This window comes from Chiloscyllium plagiosum, unplaced genomic scaffold (assembly GCF_037043375.1).
Source record: "Chiloscyllium plagiosum isolate Xiang-an unplaced genomic scaffold, Cpla_swu_hap1 HiC_scaffold_13, whole genome shotgun sequence".
Classification (NCBI taxonomy): Eukaryota; Metazoa; Chordata; class Chondrichthyes; order Orectolobiformes; family Hemiscylliidae; genus Chiloscyllium; species Chiloscyllium plagiosum.
The window spans coordinates 63,023,906-63,038,017 of NW_028270151.1; the positions used below are offsets into that span (position 1 = coordinate 63,023,906).

General features: G+C 41.0%; 1 protein-coding gene across 1 annotated transcript in view; it reads left to right on the forward strand.

Moving 5' to 3' along the window:
- Window positions 1-14,112, forward strand: part of wdfy1 (WD repeat and FYVE domain containing 1) — a 92,022-nt gene that overhangs the window by 60,973 nt on the left and 16,937 nt on the right. The window contains 2 exon segments of the mRNA XM_087993680.1: window positions 5,413-5,514; window positions 13,311-13,441. Of these exon segments, the coding sequence (XP_087849806.1) occupies window positions 5,413-5,514; window positions 13,311-13,441 (233 nt within the window).

Sequence of the window (14,112 nt, forward strand, 5' to 3'; positions counted from 1 at the left end):
TTCTGCCATTTCTCTGTTCCCCGTAATATAATCCCCTGTTTCTGTCTTCAAGGGCCCAATTTTAGTCTTAACCATTTTTTTGCCTTTCACATACTTAAAAAAGCTTTTACTATCCTCCTTTATATTTTTGGCCAATTTACCTTCGTACCTCATTTTTTCTCTGCGTATTTCCTTCTTAGTAATCCTCTGTTGTTCTTTAAAAGCTTCCCAGACCTCTGTTTTCCCACTTATCTTTGCTATGTTATACTTTTTCTCTTTTAACTTTATATGTTTCTTAACTTCCCTCGTCAGCCATGGCCACCCATGCCTCCTCCTAGGATCTTTCTTCCTTTTTGGAATGAACTGATCCTGCATCTTCTGCATTATACACAGAAATATCCACCATTGTTCCTCCACTGTCATCCCTGCTAAGGTATTGCACCATTGAACTTTGGCCAGCTCCTCCCTCATAGCTCCATAGTTCCCTTTTATTCAACAGAAATATTGTCACTTCCAATTGTACCCTCTCCCTCTCAAAATGCGATTGAAGAGCTTTTGCCCAAAACGTCAATTTTCCTGCTCCTCAGATGCTGCCTGACTGCTGTGCTTTTCCAGCACCACTCTAATCTAGCGGTGAGCACATCTGCCTCTCCATCTGCATCGTTCTACAAGATGGACAGCAGAGAAGCCAGTTGCATGAAGTTTCAGAACATCCTTCCGAATTATACACACTATTCCAAAAGTAGTCTAACCAATGTCCTGTACAGCCACATTACCTCCCAACTCCTGATACTCAATGCGCTGACCAATAAAGGAAAGCATACGAAACACTGCCTTCACTGTCCTATCTACCCGTGACTCCACTTTCAAGGAATTATGAACCTGCACTCCAAGATCTTTGTTCAGCAACACACCCCAGGACCTTACCATTAAGCGTATAAAACCTGTCCTGATTTACAAAGATGTTGTCAGGTTGGAGAGTTTGAGCAGTAGTGAGAGACTGAGTAAGCTAGGGCTCTTTTTCCCTGGAGTATCGGAGGCTGAGGGGTGACCTTATAGAGGGGCATGGATAGGGTAAATAGACAGAGTCTTTTCACTGAGGTGTGGGAGTCCAGAACTTGAAGGCATGGTTTAAGGCGAGAGGGGAAAGATTTAAAAAGGGTCGAAGGGGCAACTTTTTCATGCAGAGGGTGGTGTGTGTGTAGAATGAGATGCCAGAGGAAGTGATGGAGGCTGGTACAATTACAATATTTAAAAGGAACCTGGATGGGTATATGAATTGGATGGGCATAGAGAGATATGGGCCAAGTGCTGGCAAATGGGACCAGATTAATTTAGGATATCTGGTCGGCATGGATGAGTTGGACCAAAGGGAATGTTTCCGTGCTGACTAATGAGATAAAGAGCAGAGAAAAGTAAAATGGGGCCATGGCAAGTGAGAGTGCCATGAATCTCACTCTCAAAAAAACATTTTATTGGAAAATGGAAAAATTCAATTCTTAGACTTTAAAAATGTTGCCAGGTCTGAACTGGGTTACAGTGGAGTAATTAGCTTAACCTTACTGCAAAAACAAAGAGTGGAAACCATTCTATTAGAGGATTATTGCTTCTGTAGCCTACCAGACAAGAGATGGTGAATGTAGGTTTAAAAGGAAGTGGCCATACTTCTGAAGTATCGTCCACTTCCATATGGAAGTTCGGAGGAATGAGGGAATATCTCCACAGAACCCTCTAAAACTTCAACAAGACTGGACAGGTTAAGCGCAGGAAAGATAATCACAATGAGCAGGGAGTCCAGAATCAGGAGTCTCAGTCTAAGGATATGGGAGTAAAACCTTTAGGGGTGAGATGAGAAATTCACTACCACAGAGAGAAGATCGTGCATGATTACAGGAAGGAGTTGGATATAGCACTTGGGGCTAAAGAGATCATGGGGGCAAACGGATATGGGAAAAAGGCTGGAACAGGTGTTGAGTTGGATAATCAGCCATGACACGATGAATGGTGGGATAGGTTTGAGAGGCTGAGTGGCCTGCTGCTGCTCCTGTTTCTATGTTTCGAAATCTATCACCGTTTATCTGTCATGTATGCCCTCTAGTTTTAGACCTCCCAGTTAGTGGGAACAACCCATTGTAATCAAATAATTTTGCTCCACCTCTTCATTTATTTTTAAGCATCTTTATTAATAACCATGGAATATTTATGATGTGGAGGTGCCAGTGCCAGGCTGGATGGCCAAAGTCAGGTGATGAAGGAGCAGTGCTCCGAAAGCTTGTGATTTCAAGTAAACCTGTTGGACTATAACCTGGTGTCTTCTGACTGTAATATTTTTTGTTTTTCATAGAAAGAGACTCTTTTTCTCCAAGTAAATGTTTATAATTTCCTCATACAGCATAAAATATCGTTATAAATCTTTGCTATGTGGACAATGAATTCCTTTTTAATAGTTTTCAACTTTAGGAACATCTTTTTACATAAAGACAAAGAAATGTTTTTAATTAAGCTCATAACATTGAAAGTAAAGTACAATTCATCTGAGTGAGTGCTGTAATTTTTGGTTGCATATCACTCAACCGCTCCTTACAATGGGTTTCTGTGCTTGGATATCTACTTTTTGTTGTTCACGTAAATGACCTGGATACTGAAAGTTAAATATAGACACTAAAATAGTGAAGGTGATAGAAATGAAGGATGTATCTTAAACATTATATAAAATCAAGATTTCAAGAAAAATCATTCAGTAACAAAATAATGCAAGAAATAGTTGGTTCAGGCAGCATCTCTGGAGAGAGAAACTGTTAACATTTTAAGGTCAATGATTGCATTATCTGACTTTAGCTAGTATCTCCAGTGAGGTTTCCTCTATTACCAATCTCTTTACATCACATTGGATAAGAAAAATAAACACCTTTTCCCATCTTCCTCGAAATTAGCCTCACATTAAACTTTAATTCCTTTCCTTGATAACTGACCAGTTTCTCACTAATTTTGAGGAGTTATTTAATTCTTTTCCCCCCACTCTCCCTACCACTCCCATCCAACCCCATCACAAGCAACTACTTTCTCAGAGACTATTTCCAAGTGTGTACTGCATCATGGGTGGAAATGTTTTTTTGTCTCACTAGGACTTACGCATTGTTAAATTAGTTTTCTCCAGCCTTGTGCTTCCTTTTTGTCCAGTTTATATAACTCACTCACTTCAACCATGTCTATGCCCCTCCCTTATTTTTCTGGTTGTGGCAAATTCCCCACTCTCTCAGCTTTTCTTCAAAAAGGAAAAAGAATTAGCAAAATAAAGTTTGAAAAGAGACCTGGAATTAATTGTGAATTCAGCACTGACATATTCCATTTTAACTGGGTTAATTAGAACCTCACTGGACTTCTGTGTTAGGGTTGTCCTGATTACAGATTTATCTGTCTGCCCACCACTGTATTATCAACTGTGTTCAATTCTGGAGCAAAGGAAGTCAGAAACCAGATTTTTTTAAAAATTAAACTCTGCTTTCTGATCATTTTCAGTTGCTGCAATTTGCTATTCAAATTCAGCATTCTGAAGTACCCCACAATGCTGCTGTCCCTTCGGCCAGTGCAAGCCTGCCTAGTCAATCAACAGCTTGTTCTTGGGGAATTACCAGTAAATCCTGTCTTGGTGTTTCTAGTTTGCTTTATGACTCACTTTCCTTTAAACTTCAAAAAACTAATTTTCTTATTAATCACATCTTTCCCAATCTTGTTTTTTTTAAACCATTCTCTAACATTTTGAAAAGTTAAATCAAGGTAGGAGTTTCATGGTGAATGGTAGGGCCTTAAGGAGTGTGGTGGAACAGAGGGACCTTGGAATTCAGGTGCACAGTCTCTGAACGTGGAGTCACAGGTAGACAGGTCAACTCTATGCACACTGGCCTTCATCAGCCAGGGCATTGTGTATAGAAGTTGAGAAGTTATGCTGCAGTTTTACAAGATGTTGGTGAGCTTGCACTTGGAGTATTGTGTTCAGTTTTGGTCACCTTGCTATAGGAAGGATCTTATTAAACTGGAAAGAGTGCTGAAGAAATTTACAAGAATGTTGCCAAGACTCAATAGTCTGAGTTAAAGGGAGGGGTTGGACAAGCTAGGACTTTTTTCTTTAGAGCGTAGGAGACTGAGGGGGGGGGGGATCTTATAGAGATGTAAAGATCATGAGAGGCATGGATAGGGTGAATGCATGTAGTCTTTTTCCCAGGGTTGGGGAATCGAGGACTAGAGGACATCAGTTTAAGGCTAGAGGGAGAAAGAATAAAAGGGAACCTGAAGGGGCAACTTTTTTCAACTGGGTGTGGTACAGGTATGGAATGAGCTGCCAATGGAAGTGGTTGAGGTGGGTACATCAACAACATTTAAAAGGCATTAACAAATACATGGGTGGAACAGTTTAGAGGGATATGGGCCAAGTGCAGGGAAACTGAGTTAGTGTGGATGAACATTTTGGTTAGCATGGACTAGTTTGGGCCAAAGGGCCTGGCTCTGTGCTGTAAGACTCTGACTCTCTAGGCTGTTTGCTTACTATTTATTATCAGTTCGTTTTGAAGAGTTAATTATATGTTTTATGAACTTTGATGTTTGTTCTCTACACGTCAACAAATCACATGTTTAAAATCCTGATCAGCAATATCCTTGTTGAAATCCTACTGGAGCCTACCATATCAGTGATGTTCCTGGTTTGCAGTCACTTGGACTCCAACTAGCCTGGAATCTTAAACTTTTCCTGTGCATTTTTAATTTTGCATGAATGTTTAACACCTTCTATGTGGTTCAATTTTATTTTAAAAAAAACTCTGTACAAAGTGATACACATATCACTGGCAGTGACAAGTAAAACCTAATCAAATGCTGGTATATTTAGTTGGATCAGTGGAAGCTCTGCTGAATCTGTGTAATATCACATTTGGAGCAGCAACTATATCCAGTTCCATTTGTTACATTATAAAAGGGCTGTTAAGAATGGGGTAATATTGAGCTGAGCACCAACTTATGAGCGATTCGTGTTTAAGGAGAATGCCTGATGAGAAAAGATTGAATTAGCTCACTCTCTGCAGCTGAGTGTGTAGTGGGAGAATTTTCTCACTACTTTTCAGTGTTATTTCAGAGCATAATTGGAGCATGTAACTTTTTGTGGCAGGAAAATGGGGCCGAAGCCTCCTCTGCTCGTTTTCTGCCACAGGATTCTACTGAAATTTACTCTCCCTTTCAGCTCTTCCTGCAATTCACCCACAGAATATAAATAAAAAGCCCACTTAACCAAACTGTTCAAATTGAGTATGCCAAGTTATGTTATATTAATGATGAAATGATAGATTTTCTTGTTTCTGACTTGCCTTCAATACTTCCAAGTGCAAAGCAATAGCATCACCGTTTGTTCCATTTTTCTTCTAACTTTTAACTGTTGTTTTGTAGGCTCCCCAATGGCAGGAAAGTGATTCTTGTCAAAACTGTAAACAGCCATTCTTCTGGAACTTAAAACAGATGTGGGACACAAAGAGCCTTGGTTTGCGACAGGTATGTGGGGGAAATCTAAAATATTTGACTGTTTTATTAGATGATTGATACCGTAAATACTTGTTTCAAAATATTTCTGGTGTTCTAGAATTTCTTGGTTCATTCATGGGATGTAGGCATCACTGGTTTTGCCAGCCTTTATTGCCCATCCCTAATTACCCTTGAGAACATGGTGAGCAGGTTTCTTGAACCTCTGCAGTCAATGGGGTGCAGGTGTGGTTTAGAACAGCGCTTTTGAGCTATTGCCTTTGGCCAGATATACTCTCCTGAATCTTAGTTTTTCTTTGACATGTTGAGGGATGCTTCTTCAGGTCAGCGCTCTTCAGATTTCCGAATCCATGATGTACCATTGATCTTGCAAGCTTACCAAGTTGTGATCAATACACAACAGTTTAAGCATTCAGATAAGAGGATAATTTTGTACTGAATGTTAGAATGTATCACGATGCTGTGTGTGTCTGCTGCATTGTCTCATCACCATTTTCTGTAAGCTGTTGAACACTCAGAGGGGAGCATAGTTTGTTCAAGTGCAATGTTCCTGTGGATTCTGGAACCTTGGTTGATCTTGTTGACATTTTTCTCTTGCAATATTTCATAGCTTGATGTAGGTAGCATTCATCCTGAGCTGTTTAAAGACATTAGTACTTTAGTGCTAAAGAGGGTCCTCCATCCTTGCAAGTGGGCGAATCAAGAGGTGAGTACAGTAAAGATACGGTATATCATTACTGAACAGCCTGGGGACACCACTCCCCATTCCAACCCAAACAATAAACAAGTCAGGCCTTAACGCAACCAAGAAAATAAAAACTGAGAAGACTACCACTCACTTTGGCTTTTGCCCGCACCACTCTCTGCAGACCCCATAATATCCTTGGTCCAAACATCGACAAAAGAGCTTATTTCCAAAGGTGAGGTGAAAGCAACTGCTCTTGACATCAGGGAGCATTGGAGAAAGTGAGGACTGCACATGCTGGTGATTAGAGTCTGGAGTGAGGTGCTGGAAAAGCACAGCAGGTCAGCAGCATCCAAGGAGCAGGAGAATCTACGTTTCGGGCAAGAGCCCTTCATCAGGAATGAGGCTTGTGAGTCGAGGGGGAGGAGAGATAAATGAGAGAGGGTGTGCGGCTGGGGAGTGTGATATTCAGACTGAGGTGGGGGTAATGGTGATAGGGTAAACGGGAGCATTGGATCCAGTGTGGCATAAAGAAGCCTTTCTTACCTGCTGTTTAAGTTGCTGAGAATTGGGCTCTCAAGATTTGGGTGTGGCAGGGATTTATGGTGATAAGTTCTTCAATGGTGGAATCCTATCTAGTGCAAAGAAAGATAGTTGCGATTATTGGGGGCCAATCATCTCCGATCACAACATTGGTATAACAGTTTCTCAGAGCAGTATTCTAGGTTCAGCATCCTCACCTGTTCCAACTATGATTTCATCCCATCATGAGATCAGAAGTGAGGATACTTGATAATTATGCAGAATTGGTTCCATATATAATGCTCAAATATTGACAGTCTATGCCTGGGCGTAACAGGACCTGGGCAGTATTCAGATGAGCGGCAAGTTTTACCAGACGTCTGCAACACAATGTACATCTCAAACAAGATAATCTAACTACTCACCTATGATATTCAATGACAGTGCTTTAGCTGAATCCCCAGTGTGAACATCCTTTGATTATCAATGGCAAGAAGATTAACAGGACTATTTACACACACCCCCTGGCTACCAGAGCACATAAGAGAATTTTTTTTTAATGTAGCAAATAATCTATTTGCTTACACTCCAAAGTTGGTCCATCATTTGAAAGGCGCCAGTCCCAAGCCTGATGGGTAGTCTCCATTTGTTTGGATGAGTGTACCTCATGTGTGAAGAAGCTCACGCCATGTAAGTCAAAGCACGTTAATGAAACAGGACCCTATCTACCATCTAAACATTCATTCTGGGATGCTGTGGTTTCAGTGTGTACCATCTACAAGATGCAATGCAGCAATCTTCTTCAACAGCACTTCCTGACCTGTAGCACTTAGCTGCCTAGAAAATTGAGGGCAGTGGATTTACAGAAATACCACCACGAGCAATTTCTCCTCCAGGTCACACATCATCTTGACTTAGAAATATTCTGCCATCCCTTTACTGGGTTAAATGGGGCAATAGTGATATAGTGGCCATGTCTTTGGACTAGTAATCCAGAATCCCAGGCTAATGTTCTGAAGACATATGTTCGAGTCGCACGATAGGTGGTGAAATTTGATTCTGTAGAAATCTGGGATAAAGAGCTAGTCTAATGCTGACCAAATAATCACTGTTGATTTGTTGTAAAAACCTGTTTGGTTCACTAATGTCCTTTTTAGCAAAAGAAATCTGCCATCCTTATCTACTCTGGTTTTTACATCACTTCAGAACCATAAGAATATGGTTGACTCTTAACTGCCTTCTGAACATTGAGATGGGGAACATCGTAACTAGTCAACAATGCCCACATCGCATTGACAAACCAAAATAAACTTGGAGACCATGACCAAATGGGACCTTGGGTATATCTACACAATACAGGTTGCAGCCTTTCTACCCATTCCCAAAAATAATTAAGGATGGACAGTAAGTGCAGGTCGTTCCAATAATGCTCATATCGGATTAAGGGATAAAGGAAAACATTCTTAATGGGTCCAGACATAATAGCTGGAAGAGGTAGAGAAGTAAATCTAATCTAAAAGTGACTGAAAATATTTTATGGAAATGCCACAGATGCAAGGTCAATCAAACTATCGGTCTGTTCAGACTGCATCTAAATAAGAAACACTGAATATTCTGACTATTGTCAAATACAGGACAGAAGCCAAACCAGAAGGCATTTCCCTTTTGAGAAGTGTGACCAATAATATACAACTCGGAGGGGTCTCAACCAACATGAGCAATACTGGTTTGTCACAGTGAGGAACAGGAGAAAAAGGCACTATTCATTTCCCAAAAAAGAAAATATTGCAGAAAATCCATTTGGTCAGAGGAGGAAACAAACCAGCCATTGTAACTGAAACAAAAGGGACATTAACAAGAGAAACTACAGCCTACTGAAATCCAAGAGTAATGAACTGAGTTCAGGCAGGCAGTTCTTTTCCCAGAAAGTGATGAAACCAAAACTGATTCAGCTCATGTAGAGAGACATCGAACAAAGTAACACTTTTTTTTCCAAGAATATTCTACAAAATAATGATGAAACTCCGTATGTGTCTGTTAGAACTGGAAAACATGAGTTAAGGCATTCCTTAATTTTTGGAAAAAGACTCTCAATCCTGAGCAACTGTCATACCAGGATGTACATGAAACTCTATTGTAGTCATTCTGTAAAATGAAGGGCTTAAGATTAACAAAAAAATAGCCACTTTTCAGTTAAATGCAAGAGAATGATCTTGTTCAATTAGAAAGACAATCTGATTGATAATTGGAAGTCTCTAGAACTACATCCTAAAAATTATGGGTGTCCAGATAGGTTTATGGTTTGGGAGTCCCAGAGATTAAACGATTGTTACTCTAGGGCTTCAGAGATTGAACTGAAACTGAATGTTTGAGAGAATTAAAAAAAAAATGTAATCCCAAAGGTTTGTTTTAACCAGCTAATGCTGACCTATGTTAATTAATATTTTAAAGGCGATAACTGCAACTCTCTAGTATTGTTTGATGAAATACTGTATGTAAAACAGAAAGGTGATCTTCCAAAATTGTGACTTCAAAACCCTAGGAAACTTAAGATTTCCAATATATTAGTAGTGAAACATAATAAAATAACATAGAGTCGTAGTGTCATAGAAATGTACAGCATGGAAACAGACCCTTCGGTCCAACCCGTCCATGCCGACCAGATGTCCCAACCCAATGTAGTCCCACCTGCCAGCACCCAGCTCCAAAACCTTTCTATTCATATGCCTCTTAAATGTTGCAATTGTACCAGCCTCCACCACATCCTCTGGCAGCTCATTCCATTTCTGTACCACCCTCTGTGTGAAAAGGTTGCCCCTTGGGTCTCTTTTATATCTTTCCCCTCTCACCCTAAACCTATGCCCTCTAGTTCTGGACTCCCCGATCCCAGGGAAAAAACTTTGTCTATTTATCCTATCCATGCCCCTCATAATTTTGTAAACCTCGATAACAATGGTCCAGATCTCTCAAAGAGCAGCAATTGTCTTTGTATTATCATTCTGTTTAAACTTTCAGCTACCTTATTGTTGCTCCCCATTTCTTGCCCTGTCTTCCAAGCCTGGGAACACAGTATGCCATGAAAAACTCCAGTTTGACATAGAATCATGGGGAAGAACTGACTGACTGTTCATCTTTTATTGGTGAATGGATAAGTGGATCAATGCGTGAAGGGTAAGGAAAAGGACAAAGTCTAGAAAGTTGATGTTTGAGAAGAATAGCAGGTTAGTGTGAGAATTAGGGAATGGGTGTTAGGTAAGTTAGGGTTAGAGTAGCAGGCAGCTTATGTAATCGGGAGAGTTTGTTGGAGGATCGAGTTAGACAGGTGGTCAGGTGTAAGGGAACAGTCAAAGTTGAGTAAATTTGGTTGGCCAATGTGAGAAATTGGATTTCAGTTCTATGGTTACTGAGCAATTGGCCTAGACATTTTCTGCCTAACATTTCACTGGATAACAATCCAGATCAGTGAACTGTCCAAAGCCTCTGGGTCAAAGTTGGAAACTTTTGTGGCGAGCAGGGGAATTGTCCATTGGAAGTTCAAACTTCATGGGCAAGTCGACAGAAGTTAGAGGTGACTGCTTAGATGGGACATCTCCAGTTGTATTTCAGTTTTCAGCAATCTTGAGACAGAAAACTTGTGCCATTATTGTTAATATTGAGAAGTTTAAGAATCTTAAAGTGCTTGTATAATCAAAGCCTCCCCACTAAAGACAGTGACTAGCAAAAAACGTACTTTCATAAATGAGGCAGACCTGGGAACATGAGCCAAATTCACCGGTTGACCAAGTGAAGGTGCAAAATGTGGAAATGGATGAATCCAACGAAGACAATGGGAGTTATGGGAATGCATTAGCCTCTCTTCAGTGTGAAGGCTCCAGTATCAAATATTGCTGCAATATCAGAAAATCTGACTGATCTATAAACTGAGCATAGTTGATAATTTTCTGCAGAGCAGGATGAGATGTGCTCACCTTTCTTCTTCCAGAAAGTGCACAGCGAGAGCTCAGTGTTCAGCAGCCTGAAGGAAGATGCTGGCTTGGTAACTTCATCTCAATCTGACATCCTGAGGATCAGTAAATCCTTTTATGCCAGACTGTATGACACAAAGCCCACAGATAGCATAGCTTCCTAGTCATTCCTGTCCTTTATCATAGAGTCCTAGCACATGAGAGAGGCTGGATAAGCTGTAATCTCTGGATGAGCTGAACAAGACCCTCTGGTCCTTTTGAAAAGAATAAAACTCCAGAAGTGACCGCCTATTGGCCAGGTTGTATTCAGCTCTGTGGGGCTGGATTAACAGCTGGGTCAGGTCTGCTATGGGACTGGTGATTCACCTTAACTAAGCCTGTACTGTACCGGGCAGGATGAGCTCCGAGATTCTCATGCTCCTCAGGGATACAATTGCCTATGTTCAGGACAGGGGTATAGATGCCTGCCTAGTCAGCCTGGACCTGGAGAAAGCCTTTGACAGGATATTGCACACCTACATGTGGGACATGCTCTCTCCTGCCTTGCTTCTGTGTTCCATGGAGCTTTTTGCAGAGTCCATCAGGAAGGATGTGAGCCTGAGAGGGGAGACTGTTCCAGCAGTGGAGCCCTGCAGGTGAAAGCCTCAGTGTATGTGAATGACATCACTGTTTTCTGCACCAATCCGCTGTCAGTGCCCAGTTTGAACTGCCCTCTGGAATAGAGACAAGAGCGAGGCCATGTTGTTTGGGAGCTGGGCTGACCAATCCTTTACCCCCTTCACCATCAGGACAGATCACCTGAAGGTGCTGGGAGTATGGTTCAGAGGGGTCGTGGTGTGCACAACAAACTTGGGAGGAGCATATCACCAAGGTGAGGCAGAAACGTGGATTCTTGGAGCACTGCTCTGTCTCCATTGCAGGTCAAAACTTGATCATCTGGTGTGATGTACTTTTAAGCGTTGTTGTATATGTGCAGGTCTGACCTATTTCCTGGGCTTGCGGCACTGTAGTCCCCCAAGCCATTTTCAACTGGAGATCAAAAATAGACTGGATCCACAGGAACACAATAATGGGGGGGAGGGGTTGGGAAGGATGTACCCAAGCTACCTTTGTGTGCAGCTGCACCAAGCTGTGCGTAGACCCACAATACGGAAACATTTAAGTTTCACTACATTCTGAGGTTCGAGCTGACCCCTGTGTTACGAAGGATCGGTCTAGCCTCGTTGCTGTGGAATGCCTCAAGTGGTTGGATTGTTCTGCATCACCTATCCCTCATGAAAAATTTGCAAAAAATAATACCCTTACTCACAAATCCATTAGGAACTGGTCACTTGAGACCCTGCAGGAAAAAGGAAGGGGTGGATCCTAACAGGTGGTTCCCTGAGCAGACTGTCAATGTTGTTTGGCAGAATACCACTTCACCAGAACTTTCCTTCAAGCTCCAAGACATTGCTTGATTCTTAAGAGGGGCACTGCCGGTCAGATCCTTCATGCGTGCCCAGTCTCTGTGTGCCACCACATGGTGCCCTCGAAGTGGTTGCACTAGTGATGAGACTGTCACACATCTGCTGCTGGAATGTACCTTTGCAAAGAAAATCTGGAGAGAAATGCAGTGGTTTTTGTCAAGGTTTGTCCCAAACAGCACAGTGATGCAGGATTCTGTGCTGTGCAGTCTGCTTTTCAGGACGCGCACTGAGACAAACATCGACTGCACCTGGAGGGCTATCAAATCAGTGAAAGACCATCTTCTTTGGTCTGCCTGAAACGTACTGGTCTTCCGGTGTAAAGAGTTGACCCCCAACTGAGTGTTGCAGACTGGCACATTCCAAGGTCGATGTCTACATGCGGAGGGACACACTAAAGCTTGGGGCAACTGCTGCCATGGCACAGTGGGGAAAGTCCACCATCTAAGGTTTTTCTGCCAAAGTGTAATGAGAGTTTGTTCAATAGTTAGACCCTCTCAGTGCCTCAAAATGAACCTAATTCAGAGGTTACTTTGTTTCTCGCAACTGTAAAGAAGCTCGTTTTGTTTCTATTTTCCTCTGCAAAGGTTGTACAAATATGTTTAAGAATCGTTACTTATTTATTTATTTATTAATTTAAATCATCTAAGTACATATAAAGTATATTTTTGAAATTCAAAAAAAAATTCTATCACATTTCCTTTTTCCCCGCATCCCTTGACCTCCACCACTATCTAATTCCATCTACTCATGCCCATACCACAGCTGGACAGTTTGACATGGAGAAGTCTTAAAGATTTGAAAGATGTATTCTTCTGATGAAGATTCATTCCAGAGTGTTGTCAAATGGCCAGTCTAATTCTTTACCATTTTGTCACTGTTTGACTTTATATAGTGTCAGGAAAAACTCTCAAGATGTCTGCACCTGTAAGTTTTTAAATTCACTCCATAAAATAGAGATTTAAGAACCCATCCAAATTTAAATAGTGCAGATGAATGTCAATTATAATACTTCAGTTCAGAAATTGAATAGAAACTCAATCTGAAGAGTTGTAGATTTGAAGGTTGCTCACGTGTGAGCCATTGTTTGAAAAACATTGCTACTCTGTATAGGAGATGGAGTGGAAATTTATTTTAATATTTTCTTTTATAAATCTTTTATTTTACATTTAGCATCACTGCAGAAAATGTGGCAAAGCTATTTGTGGGAAATGCAGTACCAAGTGTACGACCTACCCGGTGATGGGCTTTGAGTTTCAGGTGCGAGTCTGTAATGACTGCTTTGACACCATCAAGGATGAAGAGTGAGTATCGTCATTTCACCTAACTGTTAAGACTGCATCTCCCATTGACTCTTCAAGATGAAGTGTGAAATGGATAAAAAGAAATTGCATTTATTTAAAGTGAGGCAATTTAATGAATTAGAGGAGACCAACAGCGCTGTGTGAATCTCACTTGCTGGTTATGATTTCTGTGCCTGCTGATTGATTAGGATCCAAATGGATTAATTTTGCCGGTTAGTTAGAAATTAGACACGTTTGATTCAGCATTTCCTAAATGCTGGGAGAGACATAGCATCCATAAATTAGGTTGATTTTTTTAGAAAAAATTTATTTGAATGCAATACTGTCTCTGCGTAAAATGTTTTTTCTCTGAATCAGGAACCTTCAGTGCTTAAAATTGTTTTCTCTATATATCCTTGCTTTTCATTTTGTAATGAAGTGCGTTTATTGGCAGAGTTCCATTTTGTTGGGATTAAAACTACTTTTCAGTGTAGAAATATTTTCCTGTTGAGATTGCCTGGTGTGGCATATTAGAGCCAAAGCGTACAACAGCTAAAACCCAAAGTCTGTGTTTGCAATTATGTTCCCCATGGAACCAGCTGGTGCTCTTTGCTGTGCTGTCATTTTGGAAAGGAAGGAAAGAAAGACACTTGGATTTCCTTGCAAATAATTAAAATCAATGTGTGATATTG